At 46.2% G+C, this 2,272-nt stretch overlaps 1 protein-coding gene across 1 annotated transcript in view; it reads left to right on the plus strand.

The window, feature by feature from the left end:
- LOC106529426 (CCR4-NOT transcription complex subunit 3) overlaps window positions 1-2,272 on the plus strand; it is a 31,823-nt gene that overhangs the window by 21,203 nt on the left and 8,348 nt on the right. The window contains exons 11-12 of the mRNA XM_014024846.1: window positions 541-597; window positions 979-1,918. Of these exons, the coding sequence (XP_013880300.1) occupies window positions 541-597; window positions 979-1,918 (997 nt within the window). The remainder of the gene's footprint in view (window positions 1-540; window positions 598-978; window positions 1,919-2,272) is intronic.

Here is a 2,272-nt window from a genome sequence, read left to right on the forward strand (position 1 = left end):
TATAATGTAGTAATATAACATCTAATGTAATGGAGTCTTTAGACATGTTGGATATCTACAGACACTAGAAGCTGGTAAAAACTATGCACACTCAAGACAATTAAAATTACAAGCAGTTGAAGATGAAACAGTGAAAATGAAAATATTAGTATAAAAATTTGGCAAGTCAGAGATGTCAAAATAATATTTGTGTCAAATATGAGGCATAATGTTATATTTTTGTTTTTGTTGTTTTATTATCACTACTTTTATTATAGGGTTCTGTATGTTGTATTCATGGTTAAATGCGGCAAAATAAACAATTTCAAAGGTAACAGATCTTTGTAATACTTGGTTTATTTACATAATGACTTTAATTGCTGGATGTTCGGCCCCTCAGCTGTTGATCTGCAGTAACTGTGTTGAATAGCACTGCTTTTAATATTTTTTTTTTAAATTAGTGGTTCCCAAAGTTGACACCAGGACCTCTTCGTGCGCCAGGAAACAATAAAATCAGAATACTGGAATTTAAAATCTTGTTGTTGTTTTTTTTTCCAACAGGAAAACTCAGAAGATGACAAGAAGAGGGGACGTTCAACAGACAGTGAAGTTAGCCAGGTTAGTGTGAAGACCAGTTTTTATTAGATTAAGACTTTTAGAAGCCTGGATACAGAGTTGGTTAAATTAGATATATTTTTTTCTTTTTTTTTGTCTGTGAATTTGACAGTTTGGTGACAAATATAGCATCATTGAAACTGTGGTTTTGTGTCGATTTCATAGAAAAGTAGCAGGTTTGTCACAAATAACAGAATAAAGTTTTTACTTCATTCATAAATGTGAAAGTAGTTCTTATAGAGAGGAAATGAAGTTGTTCAGAATCAAAATCAGAGCTTCCCAAAAGTTGGAAACTTAAGTTAGAAAGAAACGGTGAGTTTAATCGTTTCTACCTTGTTCAAACGGGACAAAGACGTTGATTCTCCATTTGTGCTTCTTTTCCAGTCACCTGTAAAAAACGGGAATCCCTCCTCTTCGTTGTCTTCCTCTTCCTCGTCGTCTTCTTCCGCTTCGGGACTGACCTCATCCTCCCTGGTCTCTTTGGCCACCATGGCCGGTGGCGGCGGTGGCTGCGGGGGCAGCAGTCATCACAACAACATCTCCCACACTTCGGCCGGCAGCTACAGCAACGCCACGCAGCAGCCGCCCCACCCGTCGGTGCAGCAGCAGGCCAAACACTCGGCGGGCTCCTCGGCCCCCCTCTCCAACTCGAGCGTCTCCACCAACAGCCACAGCGCCCCCTCGGCATCCTCGCCACCGAACGTCGGCACGCAGGGGCTTCTCACTTCGAACTCCCAGCCCCCGGCGCCTTTGGGGCCCGCGTCATCCTCCAACAGCCTCGGCCTCAGTCTGGGACTCTCTCTGGGAAAAAGCATCCTGTCCAGTTCCATCCCCACCAGCCCAATGTCGGGGGGCCTCGGCCTGTCAGGGATGCCGGCGTCTCTGAGCACGATGGCCAGCCTCCTGTCCAGCTCCACCCCGACTCCTTACGCCCAAGCGGCCGCCTTAGGCACGGGCAGCTCAGGCCTGCCGGGCTCCCTCGGAGGCGTCAGTGCCTCGACCACCAGCAACGCGTTGGGGGCCATCGGCAGCGGGAGCATCACAGTCGGCGGGCCGACTTCCTCCTCGGGGGGCGTGCTGAGCGCRGCCCCGGGAGTGGGCAGCATCGGCTCCGGGATTCTGGGTTTGAGCTCTGGTCAGTCGGGGGTGCAGGGGTCTTCCCTGCTGCCGCAGAGTCCCGTGGGAAGCTTAGCTCCRGGAAGTGGGATCGGCGTGATCGGGAGCAGTGGAGGCGGCTCGGGATCGACGGGAAGCGGGATGGTGGGAGGAAACTCATCGCTGTCGGTGCGACCGCCGAGCCAACAGAAGCAGAACGGTAGCACGAGTGAGTGACTGAGGTTTAATCTGTTTTAGTGATGGAAAACAGGAAAATAATTAAACATAGTTAAAGTTCTAAACTTAGCAAAATAACCACAGCTTGATTTAAAAAGTTGATGAAACACCTGATTAAGTCATTTAGAGCAGGGGTTCTTAACATTTTTGACATCGGGGCCCAATTTCTTGAACATAAAGTGGCACGAGGCCCAGTCAGACCTTACCAATGTATGGATCAAAATGATTATTATTCTAAATCTTGGTTTAATTTTTATTGTTTTTACATCATAACTAAACTACTTTTTAAAAGTAAAACTCCTGTTAAATAATCACAAGACTTGATTATGACAAACATTTTATATGG

This window comes from Austrofundulus limnaeus, unplaced genomic scaffold (assembly GCF_001266775.1).
Source record: "Austrofundulus limnaeus strain Quisiro unplaced genomic scaffold, Austrofundulus_limnaeus-1.0 Scaffold442, whole genome shotgun sequence".
In the NCBI taxonomy this organism is placed as follows: domain Eukaryota; kingdom Metazoa; phylum Chordata; class Actinopteri; order Cyprinodontiformes; family Rivulidae; genus Austrofundulus; species Austrofundulus limnaeus.